Genomic DNA, 19,731 nt, shown 5'->3' with positions numbered 1-19,731 from the left:
TTAAATACTTCTCCCTCTCTAGTAGTTTATGTCCAAAAATTATTGGGTCACCCACAAACTAATAGTGGTACAGTTGATATCAAAATGAATATCTATATTCTATATATAATGAGAAAGGACAGAGTTTGGTGCTAATGTTTTATGTCACTTTACGTACTTACATTTTTGCCCTTATAAAAGCTAATTTTACTTTAATTATTCAAACACATGGTGTCAAGATAACTACTACTCTAAGCATTATTTAATTTATCATTTAAACACATTTTTTTTTCAATGTAACTACCCTAAGCAATAACTACCAACATCACAATAATTTTGTCAAAATAATTTACAAGATTAAAATTTTATTTAACAATGAACAAATGTATGTAAAATTCATTCACTATAAATATTATGTATTTTTTTTATTGCACACACATAGGCTATTAGGTCCCGACTTGAGTAGTTTAGGCTTAAAAGCTATTGGGCGATCCCACACTAACACTTTGGGGTTAATGACATCAAAAGTTATTGGTTCAACTAGGGGTGTCAACGGGTCGGGTTTGGATCCGGGCCCGATAAAATTTTTTTGAGTTTGGATTGAAAAATAATTTCGATACTCGAACCCAGATCTGGACCCATTTACTCTAACAAAAAAAAGGAGTCAGATATGGGATATAGAATTCTGACCCGTATTCGACCCGGATCCGAATAATATATTAATAATTATAAAATGCAAATATTTCTAAATATATTCTTTTATCAAATTAACAATTTAGTAATGACTTTATAGATTGATTTGTGGTTAATTTTGGATTGACTATTACAAGTTATTTGTGATTTATTTTTGTAATTTGATGGGTTTAAATTTGGAGATTGGATTTGTAATTGTTTTTGGATTTAATTTTGAACCCTTTAGACCCGGACCCGACATGAATTCGACTCAGATCCGTCGGACCCGATTCTGGAACTCTAAGATCAAGACCCGTCGGGTATACGGGTCCGGTTCGGGTCCAAAATTTTCATTTCTGACTCGAACCCGACCCATTGACACCCCTAGGTCCAACCGATCCTAATTTAAACATTTTGGGTTTGTAGTTTATGGCAAATATTGGATTAGCACGCGATATTGATAGCTTGGTTTAAACATTATGGGTCAAAAGTTTAGGCCCAGTCGTCATTGCCTAACCTATGTCCTAAGCATTACACATTGACGGTGTATAAATTCTGTTAAAAATGGTAATAATATATATACTGATAGTATATATAAAATTAATGTTTTTTTATCTACATATCGCGTTTATTATAGGCAACTTGTTTAAAGTTTTCTACGTTAATTATGTAGAAGAATGGTACATATCTCAAATTTTGCCTTATAGTACAAGATTGGTTTTATTATGAACCCCTCAAAATATTACCCATAATTGTTGAAGGCTCGTACTAACCAATTCATCAGAACTACCAACCCATCAATTTATTTGATAGGCAGGCTTAGCTATTATAATGCGCATAGAAATTCAGATTAAAAAACATATTAGAGTTCACATCCAAGGGCAATTAATTTTAAGCAGCACAATAATTGTTTCTATAGTGTAGAGAGGTTTGATCGGCTGGTTCCATCAAGGACAACCATTAATGAGCATCTGCCAAGCTCCAACAAGGAAACTGTCACAGAGAAATTACATGGTGTGCGACAAACAAGCAAAAGGAACAAAGCACATGAATAAATCAAATCATTAGGCTAGCAAATTAATTATTTTATTGGATAAGACAAGTTAAATAATTTGATGGATATTAAGATAATTAAAATTATTCCAGAGGTTGAGCAGCATCCTATATAACTGCAGCAAAAATGATTTTAAGAAGAGCACGACTTGCTCTAATTAATCTCCAATCCAATCCATTTTCCAGCCAGCAATGGCGCTCTCAAAATTAACCATTTCCATATATTTTCTGTCCGTCGTCCTTTTTGTGCAAATGGGCGCTGGAGATGACCCTCTCCAGCTTCTTGGAATTGATTGCAGAAAATCAAACTACTTCCCCGCCGGCGCTGGGAGTAGATACCACAAGAACTTGAACATTCTCTTGAGTCGTCTTCAGAGTAGAACCCCTGAAACAGGGTTCGCTCTTGAATACGTGGATTTTCGAAACAGCATTCTGTCGACGTGATATTTCGAGTGTAGATTGCAGAGCCTGCATTGGCGCTGCAATTGCATGGATTTTCGAAAAATGTCCATTAAAGAAGCGCGCAGTTGCCCTGTATGAATGTTGCGTTCTGATTTACACGCACAAAAATATTTTCCACAAAATCGGCGACACCACCTACTACATTTACAGAACTCAAAATGTAACCAGCCCGGCATCAGCAGAAACTATAACTGAGTTTCTGGATCATCTGACAGTAGAGGCTATTGCAACCAAAACTTACTTTGCTAAAGGAGAAGTTAAGCTTGCAAAATCAGAAAGTACACTCTATGGACTGGTTCAGTGTGCCTCGGATATTTCTCCAGCTGATTGCAAGACTTGCATGGGTGAGTTGATGGCCCGGATTCCTGACTATACTGGGAAAGGAGGTCAATTCCTCAGTGCTACTTGCACCTTGCAGTACGAGTTCTATAGGTTCTTCAATGCTTAAGGCAAATTGGGAGGCTATGCTTCTCTAAACAAATAAAAGGTCCAAATCAAACACTGCTTTAGGTGTTGTTAAAAGCGACCGACACCTGTGACTAAAATTACGTCTCCAAAACAATGTACTATTTGCTTAATGCTATATGCTATGTTTCAACTTTCAAGTTCAACGAAATATTATGTCAGATAATTAATTGTTAATCAGAGTTGCATTATGAAATTAGCTTCTAATTATTTCCAAAACAGATGCCGGCATTACATTAAGTGAGTCTTGAAACTAGGATGAATCTGCCGCGACAGAACAAAAAATTTTCCTTTGGAGGAGCTACTTCTAGTATTTTTAAGCTTTAATCATGAAAGTTTCTAAAACTTTTGGAAAATTTGAATTTTTTTTAGTTTTTAAAAATAAAAAACATAAATTTTTAAGACTTGTACAGGCGATTTCCCTACCCAATGCCCATTAGTTCCATCCTTGATGATGTGGGAACTCAAAAAATTTTAGTGAAATTTGCAATATCACGTTCACTTGTTTATATTTTTGTTTCCTTAACACCAACAAGCGATGCAAGTTATGCTCCTACACGCGTTGGTCAATTTTAGCGAAACACCATTTTTGTTCCCCCTTATGGTCCCTTTGATGTAAAAATATGAATTATTATTGGCTGTAAGGGCTCCATCTAATAATTAGATGGTTGATATTCTACTTTATTATAGCATTAAGTGTTTTTTTTTTCATTGTAAGTAGGAAAGGTCGAGTCGAAATCTTTCACTTACATTCTCTTCTCGAAAACCACCTAACCCAATCCAATCCTCCCTCCTTTCATAGCATTAAATTGCAGGAGGCTGTAGCATGAAAATTTGTGAAGCTTTCTAATGCTTCGTGATGAAATTACTGTCACCTAAATTTTGTGGTAATGTAGTAAATTTTTACAAAAAAAAAAATTCTAAACATTATGCTATACGTTTCAACTATAAATGAAGTGGTTTTTGGTAAACAAGGAATACAATCCACCAAAACAAAATAATTACTCATTAGAAGTAAATTATTATATATATTATCCTCAATATATAAGTTACTCTATGGAAAAAAAAAACAGGTATGCCACTTATAACATTATTTTGATTTCACCTTTAATTAGGGAATCTTGTTTGGGAGATTAATAATGGCATGTACGGAGTATATGGCAAGCATGAATTTACGATGTTATTTGCTAAATCAAAATCTACGAATAATTGAAAGACTAGTCAAACCCACGTTTTCTAGACAAGCAAATGATTGCAGTGGGCTTAGACCACCACAGATCCTAGTTCAAGCTACAAGAGACACATAGTAAATTGTGGAGAGAAAAGGTTAGATAGAAAAGGAAGCGAAAAAATTGTCTAGATTGATCAGTTTAGAAGACGAGAACATTCAAAAGGAAAGTAAAGCAACCAAGTTTTCGAGTTTTCACCTGAGCTGAGTTAGATGAGATTGTAAATCTGTCAGGAAAACTTATGTTTTTTGCTTGAAGAGGGTATAAATTCAGGATTTAAGTAGACATAATGATTGAGATAATTACTGACATTTATATATCAGCTTATTTTGACATGCTAATTTTCTTGAGATTAACTAAATCGATTTTTTCCCCTTCTTAGTGTCCCAAAACAAAAGATTACTTTCAGAGGTGAGTTCTAGTAATTGTCACTTAATGCCAATTTTTTTTTTGTCAATACAAGGGTATCCCAGTTTACGCTGGACTAATCCTCCTGCGGGCATGCACCTCGCCCCAAGGATACACAACTGGTAGAAGGGGACTCAAACACACGATCATTAGGTTCATAACTACTAGCCTACGATCATCCAAGCCAACCCCTGGGCTGTCACTTAAAGCCATTTGAAAGACTAAAGTTCCACATAAATGAAACGATCATGAGTAAACATATTTTAAATTTGAGAATTTTGCAGTAATAATTTCTCTAAAGCTACCTCATCTAGACAAAACATTTCCCCTTGGACAATTAAATTTCTAATTTGTGAGGAAGAGATCCCAGGGATATCACTGTTACATACTTATCCTAGACTGATTTCAATCATGCCCTTGTGACTTAGTTTTGGATTCTGCTCAGCTTATTTCACTATTCACAGTCTATTTTTTGAGCATGGATAGTCAGTGGAGCAAATTATCTGAATAATCACTGAACTTTTTGAATAGCAAAGTTTTAGCCATTTAATTTTTAAAAGTTTGTATTTACTTACCTACTAAACTATCAAATATATAAATTTTAGACTATTTTGTCTATTTTCACCTTTTAAATCTATCAGATCTAAAGACCGGACGTGTCACCAGACATAATCAAATATGGCAGACTTAACATTGAAAAACAGACAAAATGGTTTAAAATTTATACTTTTAATAGTTAGTAGGTAAATATACACTCTTAAAAATTGAGTGGCCAAAATTATATTATTTAAAAGGTTCAATGGCTATCCGGATAATTTGTTATAGTCAGTTTATGTGGTAGTGTGTCAATTGGTTTATTCTGTCGCTCTTTTCTTGTATTGATTGAGGGATACCCTCCGGTTGTGCATGCTACATTTTTCATATCAACCAAAAAAAAGAAGAAGAAGTAGAAGAAGAGCTCCACAATGCTCGTTATAATTGCCAAGCAGGCTTGTTCGGTTAATCCACTCCAGGACAACCATTAATGAGTATCAACTGAGCTCTAATTATGAAGCTCTAAGGCAATACAAAGCCGGCGACAATCTCAGGCTTCTGTCCAAATACTTTTCTGGACCGAAATACGTGTAATGCGTACATTTGCAACCTGCTGAAAGGAAAAGCCAAGGACCTAATACTAAAGTGAGTAACATTGAAAGAGAAAGTATTCCAAAGGATGATTATTTAACTTATTTGAGCTCTATACAAATGCTGCAATAAGACTAAAAAATATGTGAATTATGTTAATTGGATAACACTTTGGAACAAAAAAAAAAAATTATGTTGAGGAGGAGTAGAGTACTATATAACTGCAGCAAATGATATTTAAAATGAACACAACTTCCTCCAATCTCCAATCCATCTTCCAGCTAGCGATGGCATTCTCACAATTAACCATTTCCATCTTTGTAATTCTGTCTGTTGCCCTTTTCGTGCAAATGGGGGCGGGAGACGATCCTCTCAAGCGTATTGGAGCTGACTGCAGAAATTCTAACCACTTTCCTGCCAGGAGTAAATACCACAAGAACTTGAGCATTCTCTTGAATGATCTTCAGAATAAAACTCCTGATACAGGGTTCGCTCTTGAATTCGTGGGCGAGCCGAAAACTGGTCGCGGGGTATACGGCCGATCTTTCTGTCGTGGTGATATTTCAAGAACAGAATGCAAAGCCTGTGTTGGGGCTGTAATTGCAAGGATTCTCGAAAAGTGTCCATTAAAGAAAGGCGCGGTTGGTCTCTCTGAAATTTGTTCGCTGATTTACTCGCACAGAGATATCTTCCACAAATACATAGTTGACACGTACTACATTTCTAGAGGTCGGAATATAAGCATCTCCGCACCAGTAGAAACTATAACCAAGTTTGTGAACAATCTAACAGATAAGGCTACTGCAACCAAAACGTTCTTTGCTACAGGAGACGTTAAGCTTGCAGATGAATCAGGGAATACAATCTATGGACTGGTTCAGTGTGCCTTGGACCTTTCTCCAGCTGATTGTGAGAGTTGCATTGCTGGGATGTTGGAACGGATCCCTGATTTTACTCCCAGGGGAGGTCGATTCGTCAGTGCAGCTTGCACTTTGCAGTACGAGTTTTATCAGTTCTTCATTGCTTAAAAAGCAAATTAGGCGACTATGCTTCTTAATAAAACGCCGAATGTAACGCACAATTAAGGTGCTATAAGCAGTAGCACTTGTGGGTTGTGGCCAATTTACATATCTCTAAGACCATTTACTCTCTTTCTTTTTTGAATAGTAGAGAGGAGGCATAAGATTTAAGATGCGGAAAGAGGGAAGCTAATGTTTGCTTGATGCTATATGTTGTGTTCCAAGTTTCGAGTACAATGAAAAATATCAGATACTTGTTAATCTGAGCTTTCTTATGGAATTAGCTTCTAGTTTCCTTTTTTTTTTTCAAAAAAAAAAAAACTTCTATATTCTAAAATGGTTCCTGAAACTACATTTACAAGCAATGCAGGTTTTGCTCCTACATGTGCTGTGCTGGTCAAATCTTAAAAACTACTTAAGCTGTACAAGAAAAGTCCATTTCTCAGTTGGATTGAATTGTCCTGGTTGTGGTTGTTTAATTTAAGTCATTTGGCTGTACGGTCTCACTTCCAAGTTAGGCTTTTAGCAATCTAATTTTCCCTTAGGCAATTAGATTTGTAATTAGTGATATACATCCTAGCAAATACAGGCGCGGTGAGTGCATATATGCCGTGGAAGAATCAGAGATTGAGAATTAATGTAGTTAACAATGTGCCTATAGCCTTTGAAAATTTGAAGTTAACATTTTGAGGTGGCAAAATGTAATTTTCTCCACTACATATCCTAATTTTTTTATTTTTCAAAAAAAAAAAATTGTAAATTTCAAAATCTTTGGAAGGAAGGTGGCCTAACCTTCATTTGTTAAGAAACCTATATATTCCTGTCAAGATTGCAGTGGGAGAGCTTATACCTCACAATTTGTAATGTTACCAAGATTTGAACAACGACAATCTAAATCGTGCCTTGCCCGAGCCTGTTATGCTTCCCATTGAAAGGTTTGCTTATCCGGACTCCTTTGGGGTCATGCAGGTGTTCGCATCTTGTTCTTCACATGTAGCGGAGGGGTTATCCTCTGGACCAGCCCTTGTAATTGGACCGGGCCACAATTTTTCTGCGTTCAAAAAAATTTTTTTTTTTCTAGCTAGGCTGCTGGGCAATAAATTTAAACTCTGTTTGATAACAGAATTCAGCACTTAAACTTAATAAATTAAGATTTTAATATGTTTAGACGCGTTTGATAAGCAAAAATTGAATATTTGAATTAAATAAATGGCACTGAATTTTCTAGACAAAATTTGCTCCCAATAATAAGTGATAAACTATTCACTTATCATTTAATGTGATATACACTCAAATGTATCAAATTTAGTATTTAACAATTCAATAACTTAATGAATTCAGATTTCAAATTTCGATTCTCAGATTTTAATTTTATCAAATGCATCCTTAGTCTTCCTGCGTTGCTATCGTTTATCTCGAAGGCAAAATTGATCTTTGGTTTTATTGTCACACAGAATTTTCCCAAATCAACCAGTGAGCCACATAGCCGATTGATTGACGAGGCAATGCAATTTTGTTGTCATCGATCATTTGTTCAAGGCAAATGATATTGATGGAGTATTTTTGGAGTTTTATAGTGTAATATTTTAGATTTGTAGCATTTAATATTCATTCTTCAAATCTGTTTGTATTTGTATATGGTTGGTGTAATTTGTGTTATTAATACAAATTTAATGAAATGATGATGTTTTTATTAAAGAAAAAAAAGAGAATGTTTTTTTCTGCAAGAATTATTGTTGAAAATGATAGAAACTATGCTTTTTTCAAATCCAAATGCATTTAGACTTGGAAGGACAATTTTGACATTTTATTTAATAATACACGCGGAAATAAAATTCAAATTGTGGCATTTTGTTTTTAATAAAAAATTTCAAGTTGTTGCGTTAACTCCACTATGTGGTCCACAACGGATCCTCAAGCCCACTTTCTGTGCCACTCCCTGTTCTTTTTTTTGTTGGTTATATTGCTATATATTTCTCCTTCATAAATATCATATTTTAGTTCATTTTTGTTTACTTAAAATCCAAAAACTATTAAATGAGTAATACACAAATTTTAATAAACTCAAAACATCAAAATGCATAAAAAAACGAGATTTTTTATGAATTTTTTGCTGTATCTTTTAATTTTCTATTATATATTGCTTTTTTTGATATTGTTGTATTTATGTTTTTACCTAGTTATTAGTTATTGAATATTAAAAAAACAAAAAAAAACTGAAAACTTATGTTTATGAAAAAGAAATAATAATATAACAAAAGTTGGAATAGAGAGCGACGCAGGAAAGTGTGAAACCGAAGATTCCTAGGCCCTTTGGTCAATTTGAACCTGATGGCATTTTCAACATCGGCTTGCTCACACGTTGATCTACGTAGATCTGGTAACTACTAGTACAACTGATGATGGTTGATGATCGACTCACACGATATACGCAAAAAGAAAAATCCCATAGTTGGCGTAGAAAAGTAGCAGTGCCATAATATCCCAAGAGTTTGGGCAGCAATTAATTGGTTTCCTGAAACCACAAGTTGCACCGGACCACGAATCCACGAAGATTGAATCCTCCAATATATTCTAAGATCCCATTTTCCATTTTGCACCTCAAGATAAAGTTGAATGAAAATTCCAGTCAAGATAGCAAAAAAAAATGCACTTCTTCCTTTCTATTACGAGTCTTTTCTTTCAAGTTACCACATCTTCCTCCGCCTCCGCCTCCGCCTCCGCCGTCTGTCGACTATTCTTACTCACGTGTGTCATTGCATATTCCAAATAATTATGTCAAAAAAGAAGAAGAAGTTATAATGTAGTAAAAATTAATTGCGGTATTAAGAATCTTTATTGTAGAAGCAATCATTTTCAGTGACGGCCGAAAGAAGAAATTCTATTTTCCTTTCTAAATTGTTTCTTGTTTTTCTTCCAATCCATTTATTTTGTTGCCACAATTGATAAATTTGTATTATTTTAAATTGGTATGTATTGCGTTCTAGTTCTAAAATCCAACTTAATTGGTAGCAAAGTATGTCTCGACTCTCAAGTTCCCCTTTTCCGCTTGTTAAGCTTAGAATCTCCTAAATTGGAACCATCTTAAAAGTGAGGAGATGAAAAATATATATATAGATACATGCTGGCTAACATTCTTTCACAATTAAAAGTCATGGTGTAAAAGGTTGCCCGACTACGAAAAGAATCCTAATGCCAATCAAATGGTAGAATTCAGTGGATATACCTTCATCGACGTTTATGCATACCCAAAATCTAATACTTATGTGGTTTTGATGTACTTTATTTAAATTGTACTCTCCAAAAAATAAAAAAAAAAGTAATAGTATTAGATTTGAATGGAAGATTCAACCCTACAACATTTTAAGGCCCTAATGCATAGTTTTGTCTCATTTTGCACCTCAAGATAAAGATGAATGAAAATTCTAGTCAGAAAGAAAAAAGGGCACTTCTCTTCCATCCCAAAAATTGAAGTCAGAAAGAAAGAAAACTTTAAAAAATCTTTTGTTTACTGGGCATGCATGCATTGGGTAACTAGTTACGTTATTGCTCAGAGTCATTAAGTCTCATTTCGTACTAATTTCCTAATTTTTCTGGCATAACAAATGATGTTGATATGATAGAGTCCAGTCAAATGTTGAAGTTGGAAAAAGAGAATGAGGATGGAAATGGGGAAAATTCGACTAATGAAGCCGAGAAAGAAAAAGACTGAGGAAGCCATGCAAGAAATGTGGAATCAAACTCTATAAATACCCAAACCTGATGCAGAAATCAGCACTGAACAGTTCTCTCAGTCATTCTTATTTTCTCTTCCAACTTCCTATTCCTTAAAACTTTCTTTGCTCAGTCCCGATCGACTAATATTCAGCACCGATGGAGAAGACTGCCAAGTCAGTTCTGCAGCTTCCAACTTACGGAAACACCGTCACAATTCTCAGCATTGATGGTGGAGGGATCAGAGGAATCATCCCTAGCGTAATCCTTGGATTTTTAGAGTCTGAGCTTCAGGTACCTTACAAAAAGTCTTTGATATCATGATGCCACGCATGGGTGCATTTTTTTTTTTTTAATTGACGATTTCCATATTGGTCTTCTTTCTACGTTGTTTTAGCGTGTAAGCTATTTTTGGGACGGACGGATTTCATTACTTTGGTTTGGGGTTTTCGCAGAAATTGGATGGTAAAGATGCAAGACTTGCTGACTACTTCGATGTGATTGCCGGAACAAGCACTGGTGGCCTTGTGACTGCTATGCTAACTGCCCCTAATGAAAATAACCGCCCCCTTTATGCTGCCAAAGATATCAAGGACTTCTATCTTGAAAATTGTCCTAAAATCTTCCCCCAAGAGAGGTAAATAATTATACTAACCCCATTCATTAGAATGGATCCCGTTTAAGTAAGTTGCTAGTTCATGATGAGATATATGCCATGGGAGCTGTACTTAACATGACTCTTTTTTGACCATTAAATGAGCAGCAATTTCTTTGGTCAAGCTCAACAAGAACTTAGGCTTCTATCAGGACCCAAATACGATGGCAAGTATCTCCATAATTTGCTACAACAAAAAGTGGGAAAAACAAAGTTGCACCAAACATTGACTAATGTTGTCATTCCAACGTTTGATATCAAGCTACTCCAGCCTACCATTTTCTCTAACTATGCGGTTCGTGTTAATTAGTCAGACCTTAAATTCCTTTTTAGACTTCCTTTGTTATTTCATTTCAGCTCGTTGTCTTTTACTTCGGATCATAAGTAATTAGTGTCAATCTTCATTCGTGATCAGATCAAGAATGAGCCAAGTCTAGACGGTGTGCTCTGCTCTCTGATATATGCACTGGAACTTCAGCTGCTCCCACTTTCCTTCCGGCCCATCATTTTGAAACCAAAAATTCTGATGGGAGCAAGAGAGAATTCAATCTCGTTGATGGTGGAGTTGCAGCAAATAATCCGGTACTTTCCATATCAAAATTTGTTTGTCAACATGGAGACTCTTTTTTAACTTCCAGCACTTTCTTATGAATTCCTCTGAATTATTAATCATGTGTTCTCTAATTAATTCAGACTTTGGTTGCCATGAACCAAGTGACCAGGGAGATAAGCAAAGGAAATTCCGACTTTTCTCCCATGAAGCCTATGGAATTTGACCGGTTTCTTGTCCTATCTCTGGGAACCGGTACAGCAAAAATTGAACAGAAATATGATGCAGACAACGCAGCCAAGTGGGGCATTTTGGCTTGGCTAGTCAATGGTGGTTCATCTCCACTAGTAGACGTCTTCACCGAAGCAAGCAGTGACATGGTCGATTTTCACCTTGCTACAATCTTTCAAACCCTCCAATGTGAAGCCAATTACCTACGCATTCAGGTAACAATTCACCTTCATTAGGCGCTAACAATTTAATATACAATTAGATGAAAAAAATTAATTTTTTTCCGTCTTCTGTTTGCCTACCAAAAAATTGTGATCAGGATGACACTTTAACTGGGGATCTATCGTCTGTGGATATCGCAACTAAGAAAAATTTAGAGAATCTGGTGCAAGTCGGCGAGAAATTGCTCAAAAAACCAGTTTCGAGGGTGAATTTGCAATCTGGAGTTTTTGAACCTCTGAATCAGGGTACAAATGAGGATGCGCTCAAAAAGTATGAAAGAATTGTTTCAACTCTTACAGCCTCTTAATTATGACATAGCAACACCAAAATCATTTGCAGTTTCGTTAATATTCGCAATTGAACTTCTAATAAACTTACTTGCGTTTGATGATTTCATCTAGGTTTGCGGAAACGGTTTCAAAGGAGAAGCGGCTTCGTGATATTAGATCAAAAGAAGGGGTGCCAAAGCGCAAGTGATTACATATATAGTTTCTTGGAAACATTTTACTTGTGATCATGTTGTAATAATTATGTTCATTTAAATTCATCTTCTTTGAAGGCATGTACTTTTATCGTTTTATTCTATTGATAAATAATCCCTGGTTCAAAGTATCAGACGCGAATTGTATTATGTATATCATTTCAATATTCAAGCAAAAAGTTCAGTTTCTTTTCCTTAAATCATAGCTTTTTTCTACACACATGCAGCTTCTTTTATGAATATAAATCGTAAAAGACATTTTGTTTGAGATGGTGCAATTTCTTTGGGGTAAGATTGTGCAGTTTATAATGTCCAAGGACAATAAAACTGGCCAAACACGCAAACACCAAAATTGGGCACCAGAAATTGATAATGGATTTTTCTATTTCTCAAAATGATATGTAGATCGATATGATCTGCCAAGTACCTATAGTACTTACACTGAAGCAAAATAACAATTCAACACCAGAAATTTTAACTTAGAAAATGAAATGCAAACGCTATAGAATCAAAGGACAAAAGTTACTCCTTTATTTTTCTTTTCTAAATTTCTCTCCAGCTCTCTTTTTTTAAGGTTGAATAGTGATTCTTCATTTACTCTTTCATTTACATCAAATATAAACCACGTCAGTAATAAATTATAAAGGTTAATAGCTTTTATCTTATCTCCATCTGATATAAAAGTAACATTCTAGAGAACACAAGCATTGTATATAGTACTTCAATGAAAGATTTTTTTCTTTCTTGATTACATAGAGCCTGGAGGCCGTAGTGATAACACTGGTCAATGTCTTGAAATTTCTACTCCCTAGCTACTGCTTCACATCATTCAATGAAGACTTGAGCTAAGAAGTACCACAGTGGCACGTAAGTTGACTGAATTAGCTATGGTTGTCGCACTTTTAGACTAATTATAGTAAAATAAGGAAGTGCAACTATTTCCACATGTCATTAACATCTTGTTTTTCTGTGTTTTTAGGCATCATTAACATCTTTACCTATCAAATGAATCAGAAAATTAGTGAACAATTTTTAGTGCACATAATTTATCCATAATTTATCATTCAAAAGTATACATTCACATTAATTTTCCTGTACATTTAGCATTGTTTTAACTTACTTTCCTTTTTAAAAAAATTTACACCGGTTTCCATAGAACACAATATAACTGAAGAAGACTAAATACTTTTACCAAATTTGCTGTTGCTATAATGGATCCATGATAAAGGACATTTCCTACGTGGACAGCACTCTCCACATAGTTATCTTGGTCAAAAACATGAGTAAATTGACTTAGTGTTCCTACATGTATTTGTGGCTACGATTTCAAATTTCATGTACATTCAAAAATGTAATAGTGAATCACTACAATTTTCTTCCTGACGGGTATTTTACATACGTACAAGTTAAAAAACCGAATTACACCCGTTCACTGCAAGTATACAGGTCAACTAGTAGTTTAGGGTATATATCGGGTCGATCCCACAAGGAAGAGTGAACAATTACCGGTATTACTAAAACTTCTCTATTATTTAGACTATCAATAAATTATAACAAATTTAACCTAATGAAATTATACAAAATGACAAATGAAAGCTCCTTGGGTTGTGGTATCCCTAACTACTCATGCAAGTGCTATATTTGGATCATTAATTACTACATCTAGGCTAGTTATGGTGTAATTTCCTAATGCACTTGACTCCTACTTTCGTAGTGAATCAATTATACTTATAACTAATCTATACCTATTCTCATGGTTATGAAATTAGTTACAAGTTCATTTCTTCAATGAAATTACATGAAATGAATCACTAAAAACCACATAGATGCACCTCTACTTTCGTGAGTGTACTCCCTATGTTTAGCACTTCTTGAACTAGTGTTAAATCTCAATTTCCATTGCAGAAACAACACCTTAGATAATCACAATTAATGGTACCAGATTAATCATGATTTAAAGAGCCAAAGTGCTAAATAACTTGCTCAAATCGTAGCAATCAAATAACCAAACAATTAACACTAACAATCATAGAAAGTTCAACCAAACCCAAGGTATAAACTTTAGAAACACATATTGAACACAAAATCCAGAACTTGTATATTAACTAAACTTGGAATCAAATACAAAAGATAAAGAGTTTGGAAGGAATACAACCCTTGTCACATGAGCTTTCTTCCTTGCCTTCTTCATCCTCCATCTTCATCCTAATCTAGATAATAAACAAGAATGGAAAAGCTACACTACTCTATACTAAGCTAAACTATCACTAGGGAGATGAAAGAGCTACATTTCTGCAGTTTCAAGCTCTCCCGTAGCTCACTCTCTATATTTCTCCTATGAATTCCCAATTCCCTATTTTTGCAATGCATTTGGCTATTTAATGATGAAAGGTGGTCAAGAAATGAGGATTACATCTCCCTTTTACAGCTGGGAATGTTTCTCACATGTCTAGCATCCAATGTGAGTTGGTGGAGGTGAAATTGATTTTTTACGCGTACAGAGCAGCCTTTTCTGACCAGTGATCCGAGCTGCTACAGTACCTCGGATCCGTATGGATCCGAGCTCGGATCCACTAACCCAGAAACAACCGAGGGTTCGGATGAATAGTGGATCCGAGTGTGGATCACTTACTCTGTTTTTGGCCCAACTTCAACCGATCTTTTCTTGATGATAAAAGCTGATTTAGCTCTTGACCAAAACATAAAACTTGTAGCCCTTTGAGTTAGCTTTCCAATGCATCAAGAATCACCTCATTTGGATCTGTGTAGGCTGAGAAATGACCGAAATACCCTTACCTGCTCATTGCCCTGTTCCAGTTTCGACCAGTAGAAATTTGCTATTGTAATTCGGCATTTTGACCTGGAAAACCTTCAAACTGGATTTAGATGTCTTCACCAAAGTTGTATATCTATCTCTTATCTTCAAATTGGTTCATGAATCATCTTAATCCGATCATTGTAGCTCAAGTTATAGTCGAAATACGAAAATGTGTCAAAACTGTCAAAATACACAAAATCCAAGTAAAAAGTGATAAAAACCTCATTTAATCACTTAAAAGCATTTTTCACCAATTATAGTCAAAATGATTCATATTCTACCAATAATATAACTAAAGTGACTAAAAATAATATAAAATATCATACAATTATTACGTAAATTAGTCACTTATCACTTCCCTCCATTCAAAATTTCTGTTCTTGTTGAATAACTCCAATATTTCAAGCTATATGTACTAACAACATGCTCAGCACATTTAGAAAAAATTAAATTGTCAGTACATGTCACTATATAGATTATGCGAGCACGAATGCACCCACATAGGAGGAAACAATCCTTTCCGTCCTTAAACTATTTGCTTTATATGATTTTGACTCTTCAATTATCAATTGTCTCAAAGAAGCCCTTGAACAAAATAAGCGCCAAGTTCAAAGATTTCTGTGAATTTTACTTGTTAGTGGTGATGGAATGATAGGGCAAAATTTACTGAACAAAACAAAGGCAATTTAAAAGATGAGTCAAAAATATTTTCAAAGCACTATTGTGGTCCCTAACTAATACTCCAACACTATTGTGCCCTCTATACTATTTTAAGAACACTATTGGTTTTTGTTTTTGTTTTTGTTTTTGATGAAACGGCGAAATATATAGAAAGCAATCAAAAGTTCCCTAGTTATTATAGAATCGTCCTAATGCTACGGGGATAACAGATGCCCCTCGTGTCCTCATCAAAAGCAAAAAGGAGTTTTGGAGGACATGATTCAAAAATCACAAAGTTCTGATCCAACTTGCTATCCAACTTTGCTAAGACATCTGCACATATGTTGGCTTTACGGTAGACATACCTGAGTTAAACACATTGGAGCTGCGAAAGCAGGCATCTGTAGTCCATGATAATTGGATGGAAAAGATGATCAGGATTAACAGTAGATTTTAGGAGAGAAATAACATCAGCACAATCAACTTTGACTTTTAGGCAAGGGATTTTTAGCGCAATAGCAAGTTGGAGTCCATCTCTAACTCCCCATAGTTTAGCTAGAATGTTAGATGCGATGCCTAACTTTCTACTATAACCCTTAATCCAACGGCCGGAATAGTCGCGAAAGATCCCCCCAGCTCCTGCTATACCAGGAGTATTGAGAGCAGAACCGTCAGAGTTGAGTTTAATCTAGCCACAAAGTGGAGGAATCCATCTTACCAGCACTTGGGATTCCTTGTAAGGAATGGAATGAGATTGTGGGCCTAGAGTTGTGAAGCCAGGTCTATACACCAGTTCAAAGGATTTGAGACTAATTTGTGAGGTTCAAATATTTTTTTGTAGCGAGTGTTCCAAATAACCCAAAGAGCAAAAGTGCATAAAACTCCCCAAGGAATAGAGAGAAAAAGAGATGAGGAAGGGTCAGTGCAAATTTTTTTGAGCCAGCTTGTGAAAGGGAGATGGTTTATATTGGGGAACCAAGGTGGTTTAAGACCTGTCTAGAAGTGAACTACTGAATTACATTTCCTAAGGGTATGATCTATGTCTTCACAGTGCAAGGAACAAAGCTGATAGGTGTTGTCCGGAAGCAGGGACGGAGCCAGAAATTTATTTTTGGGGGGGCTGAAGTGTATTAAAAATTTTTTTTTGTGACGAAATAAATATATTTAATAAGTAAAATTTAGAATCAATAATTATAAAAATAATAAAAACATATAATTATACATACCCAAAAATTTGTTATTGATTAACACTTGAAGTATTGGTAATTGTTGCACTCGAATAACGAAGAGGAGGCAATTGCATTCTGCGAGTCTTCATCCGTTGAAAACGCTGCAATATTTGCTCATTTTCAATTGTTGCAAAAATATCCTTCTCGATGTATACAACCAGGCAGTCATTCATCCACTCGTCTCCCATTTTGTTGCGCAAATCAGTCTTGACAATATTCATTGCAGAAAATACTCTTTCAACAGAAGCAGTCGCAACTGGTAGAACTAATGCCAACTGGATCAGACGATAAACCAATGGAAAAACTGTATTTTTACCAGTTTTAACCATTTGTTGAGCAAGACTTCCCAAATCTCCAACTTCTGAAAATTGAGGATCGCGTTGCACATTATAAATATAATTTCGAAGTTGAGACTCAAGATATAAATAATCGTTACTTGAGAAGTCTTCAGGATATAAATCAGCAAGACGGAGTAGTTTCTGCACATTGAATTGAGAGAAAGAACTTTTTGGATCAAGACATGCTATGCAACTAAGCAATTCCGTGCTAACTTCCGAGAAACGATTATTCATCTCTTGTATAATTAAATCAACAACCTGACATCACAACAATAATAAAATTAATAACTAAGAAAATCTGCTAACAAGTAACAAATGTAATGAAATAATAATTTCAAAAATAATACCTCACAAAAAATTTCCACGCGATAATGATGAAAATTAGTGATGGTTTGACCTCTGCGACTGCGCCTGGCATTGCCACGGATTGCTATACTGTCTTCCATATCAATCACGGGAATCATATTCAACTCACAAAAATTGTTGACTTCATCTAAAATTATTTGCCATCCCTCTTCCCTAAAGTCTTGCAATTGAGATTTCATAGTATCAATCAAACTCATGGCTTGGACAATATTTTGATCCCTTTGTTGCAAAACAAGTGACAAGTCATTTGTGATTCCCAATAAATACTTCATCAGGTGCAATGCAAAAATAAACTCATAATCATTCATTCTATCAATCAAACCCCTGGCCATACCTCTATTGTCAGAAGTGGTGGCATCATCTTGTATATTTCCCAATATTCCAATCACCGAAGCCCACATAGAGGATAGACGAAGTAATGTTAGATAGTGTGATCCCCAACGAGTATCCCCTGGTCTTGCTAAACTAGTTTCTTGATTTTTGCCTTTTCCACTAATAATATCTCCACTGTCTAAAAGTGTAACAATCTTATCATGTTCTATTTGTCTTAATTGATCTCTCCTTTTACATGATGCTCCAGTTAAATTGACAATCATAGAGACATAGACAAAGAATTCACTGACAATGATATTTCCCTTAGCAACAGCAACAATAACTAACTGGAGTTGGTGAGCAAAACAGTGAATATACATCGCATAGGAATTTTCTTGTAATATAAGGGCCTTCAAACCATTGAACTCACCTCGCATATTTGAAGCTCCATCATATCCTTGACCTCTCAATTTGGATAATGATAATCCGTGTTGCGCGAATAAAGAATCAATTGCATCTTTCAAACAAAGAGATGTGGTGTCAGACACATGTACAATTGCAAGGAAACGTTCAATCACACGCCCTTCTTTGTTCACATATCTCAAAACAACTCCCATTTGCTCTTTCACTGAACTGTCTCGAGACTCATCAACTATTAGGGAAAAATAATTGTCTCCAATATCATTGATTATAACACTTGTGATCTCTGAGGCACAAGCATGTGCCAGATCTTTTTGAATCATTGGAGAAGTTAGTTGATTATTTGCAGGAGCATTTTGATTTACAACCTCAAAAATCTCAGTATTTCGCTGGCTATACCACTCAAACAATTCAAGAAAATTGCCTCTATTTGAAGAACTAGTTGACTCATCATTTCCACGAAAAGCCAATCCTTGCTTCAAAAGAAAGCGGGTCACATCCAGAGCAGCAGTTAAACGGGTGCGATATGCAATATCTATTTCGCGCCCACAAGATCGTAGCACATTTGACACACTATGCCTTTGATCTTGAAAACTTTCAAACTGTATTCTAGTATCATTATGGCAACTATTCACAGCTCCAATATGTTCATTAAATCTTTCCATTGCCTTTTTCCAATTATTGAATCCCGTTTTTGTAAAGGCATCCTCTGCATATCGACCTCCCTTATTTTGTGTTTTGAAAAGAAAGCACCAAAAGCAAAACGCCGCATCTTTCGATATGCTATACTCTAACCATACAAACTTTTGATACCAACTATCTTGGAAACTTCTATGTTGTTTACCAAATGATGTTTTTGGATACATATGGCCAATCGGTTGGCAAGGTCCCCTAGTCAAATACTCTCTTCGGACATGGTCTCGAAGAGAAATATCAAATTTCTCAACTGATTTTCGTAATCCCGGATCACTAACAATATCATTTAAATTCAATTCCACACAAGATTGATTTTGAACTGGTTCACTAATATTAGGCTCATTTGAAGATTCACCACTACGGACTCGTTTAGGTTTAAAGAATCTCTCCATTTTCTGTCACAATTAAATAATTGTGGTTAAATTCAATAAAATTATGCAATTCAATAATCAATTAATTTAAAATTCATATAAATAATTCTTTAATTTAATAATAAATTCATATTACTTATATTTCTCAATTTATAAAATTCATTATATAAAATTATCAAAAAGTTAAAATAAGGTACAACTAAATACCCATATAATCTCTAATTCAATCTCATAAAATTTTGAATTTATATTTACA

At 35.0% G+C, this 19,731-nt stretch overlaps 3 protein-coding genes and 1 pseudogene across 3 annotated transcripts; 3 read left to right on the top strand and 1 right to left on the bottom strand.

The window, feature by feature from the left end:
- The first annotated feature begins 1,896 nt into the window (after positions 1-1,896).
- Positions 1,897-2,614, top strand: LOC113710662 (antimicrobial ginkbilobin-2-like protein). Its single transcript, XM_027233782.1, has 2 exons — positions 1,897-2,080; positions 2,163-2,614. Exons 1-2 carry the CDS (start codon positions 1,897-1,899, stop codon positions 2,612-2,614), a joined length of 636 nt encoding a protein of 211 aa, XP_027089583.1.
- Positions 2,615-5,680: 3,066 nt separating this feature from the next.
- On the top strand, positions 5,681-6,421 carry LOC113710663 (antimicrobial ginkbilobin-2-like protein). The gene has a single exon (XM_027233783.1). The coding sequence runs from the start codon at positions 5,681-5,683 to the stop codon at positions 6,419-6,421; it is 741 nt and encodes a 246-aa protein (XP_027089584.1).
- Positions 6,422-10,208: 3,787 nt separating this feature from the next.
- Positions 10,209-12,396, top strand: LOC113709261 (patatin-like protein 2; annotated as a pseudogene).
- Positions 12,397-16,980: 4,584 nt separating this feature from the next.
- LOC113710664 (uncharacterized) lies at positions 16,981-19,012 on the bottom strand. Its single transcript, XM_072065818.1, has 3 exons — positions 18,419-19,012; positions 17,658-17,836; positions 16,981-17,568 (listed from the first exon to the last, which is right to left on the bottom strand). The coding sequence occupies exons 1-3, from the start codon at positions 18,729-18,731 to the stop codon at positions 16,981-16,983; spliced, it is 1,080 nt and encodes a 359-aa protein (XP_071921919.1). The 5' UTR covers positions 18,732-19,012.
- Positions 19,013-19,731: the final 719 nt, after the last annotated feature.

Source organism: Coffea arabica, chromosome 9e (genome assembly GCF_036785885.1).
Source record: "Coffea arabica cultivar ET-39 chromosome 9e, Coffea Arabica ET-39 HiFi, whole genome shotgun sequence".
Classification (NCBI taxonomy): Eukaryota; Viridiplantae; Streptophyta; class Magnoliopsida; order Gentianales; family Rubiaceae; genus Coffea; species Coffea arabica.
This window is presented reverse-complemented; position numbering and strand designations above follow the sequence as displayed.